At 51.6% G+C, this 1615-nt stretch overlaps 1 protein-coding gene across 1 annotated transcript in view; it reads right to left on the bottom strand.

The window, feature by feature from the left end:
• TTLL8 (tubulin tyrosine ligase like 8) overlaps positions 1–1342 on the bottom strand; it is an 89696-nt gene extending 88354 nt beyond the window's left edge. Inside the window, exon 1 of the mRNA XM_045290671.1 lies at positions 1263–1342. Within this exon, the coding sequence (XP_045146606.1) occupies positions 1263–1329 (67 nt within the window). The 5' untranslated portion in view covers positions 1330–1342. The remainder of the gene's footprint in view (positions 1–1262) is intronic.
• Positions 1343–1615: the final 273 nt, after the last annotated feature.

The raw sequence follows: 1615 nt of genomic DNA, 5'->3' as shown, positions 1-1615 counted from the left end.
CAATATAGTTTTCAGTAGATTTGTGTGACAATTTGTGTTTAGAATCTCTATGGCAGTGCCGAATGCTAAGAAAACCTAAACTATCTTGAAGCAGGACAAAGTCAGAGAATGTACGCCACCAGATAATAGGTCTTATGAAACAGTGTGCTGTTGGAATAGGGTGCATAAATGGATTCATAGACCTGAATGGGTGGAGAGCCCCAAATACATCCATGCCTGAGTTTCAACCAAAGTACCAGTGCAATACTGGCACAGGGGTGGGGAGGGTGTTTAAAATTGACCCACAAATCCCTAACTCATTCCATAAGTCAACTCCAATAGTTTGAGAACTGAACTAAGAAAAATGCAACCATCAAGTTTCTAAAAGAAAACATAGGGTAATATCTTCTGAACATGGAAGTAGACAAAGATTTCTTAAGACACAAGCACTAATGTAGACAATTCATAAACGAGTCTCCATTAGATTGAATTCTGATTGTCAAAAGGAATTGTTAGAGGGTTTTGAAAAACAGCACAAGATATTTATAATACATTTATCTGACTGACTCTGTCCAGAACACAAAGATGAAAGATAATGCACAAATCAGTAAGACCCACAACCGTATTTGATAATGGCTCCAGGTTCATAAACAACACTTGGCAGAAGAAGAACTCGAGTCAGAAGACCTGGAGGGAGGGCTGGCTGGCATTCTTAGTTTTAGTCTGGGAAACGCCCTTTCAAGCCACAGTGAGACCCAGGCATCCTGCCTGGCACCTGAGGACTGACACTACTACCACCTGTTGGTGAGGACGGAGAGCAACCGGAATGCTCCTCCCAGCTAAACGCGCAGTTAGCCCAGGACCCAGGTATTTATTTACCAACACACGTGGTAGTCACAAGGCAAAGAAGCGGCCACCAAAAAAAATACATAAATAATTTTTTTTTAAAAAGAAGTGACCACAAGAATGTTCCTAAAATAAAGGGGAAGGGGTGGGTGCTCGACCTACTTCCAGCAGAGCACTTTCACGCAAACCCCTCTAAACTCCCACCAAGTGCTCCCTTGAAGGAGCCCGGGTTAGAGGAACGAGGAACGGGCAGGTCACCCCTCCCCACAGCTGGGCCCCGCGAGGTTTTTCCCTGTCCCCACAGAACGTGGACGCCCTGCGAACTTTCAAAGATGCTGTCCGTCCCCCATTCTCATTTGTCACTGAGACTGTGTCCCCTAGGAACCGACACCCTTGGTCCAGGCGAGTGGACGGCGCGCGCGCAGGGGAATACAGACTGTGTCCTTCCGTCCTGTCTTCGTGGGACCAGGCCGAGGAGACCCGCTTCCTGTCCCACGGCTCCATCTCCGAGGCCTCCCGGGCCACTGGCCCCTCGCCCCGCCGCCCTCCCAGGGCTCTGGTCCCTGCGGAAGAGGGTGTGCGGTGGTTAGCGACTGGCCACAGCGGGCAGCTCCCCTGGGCGCGGGCGGGGAGGGCAGGAGCTGCCGGAGCTAAGGGGAGGGGACGGGCCAGGGCCCGTGGGAGCTGGGGTGGGGGCCAGCCAGTCTGAGGACCCCGGGGAGGAAGGCAGGGAGGGTGCAGTCCCTGGTGCCCACGGCAAGGAAGGGGGAGGTCTGGGGTCCTGAAAACG

The sequence above is a fragment of the Echinops telfairi genome, unplaced genomic scaffold (assembly GCF_000313985.2).
Source record: "Echinops telfairi isolate 266 unplaced genomic scaffold, ASM31398v2 ScPeMD7_2;HRSCAF=8, whole genome shotgun sequence".
Classification (NCBI taxonomy): Eukaryota; Metazoa; Chordata; class Mammalia; order Afrosoricida; family Tenrecidae; genus Echinops; species Echinops telfairi.
Note: the sequence above shows the minus strand (reverse complement) of the source record. Positions and strands in the feature narration are given on the sequence as shown.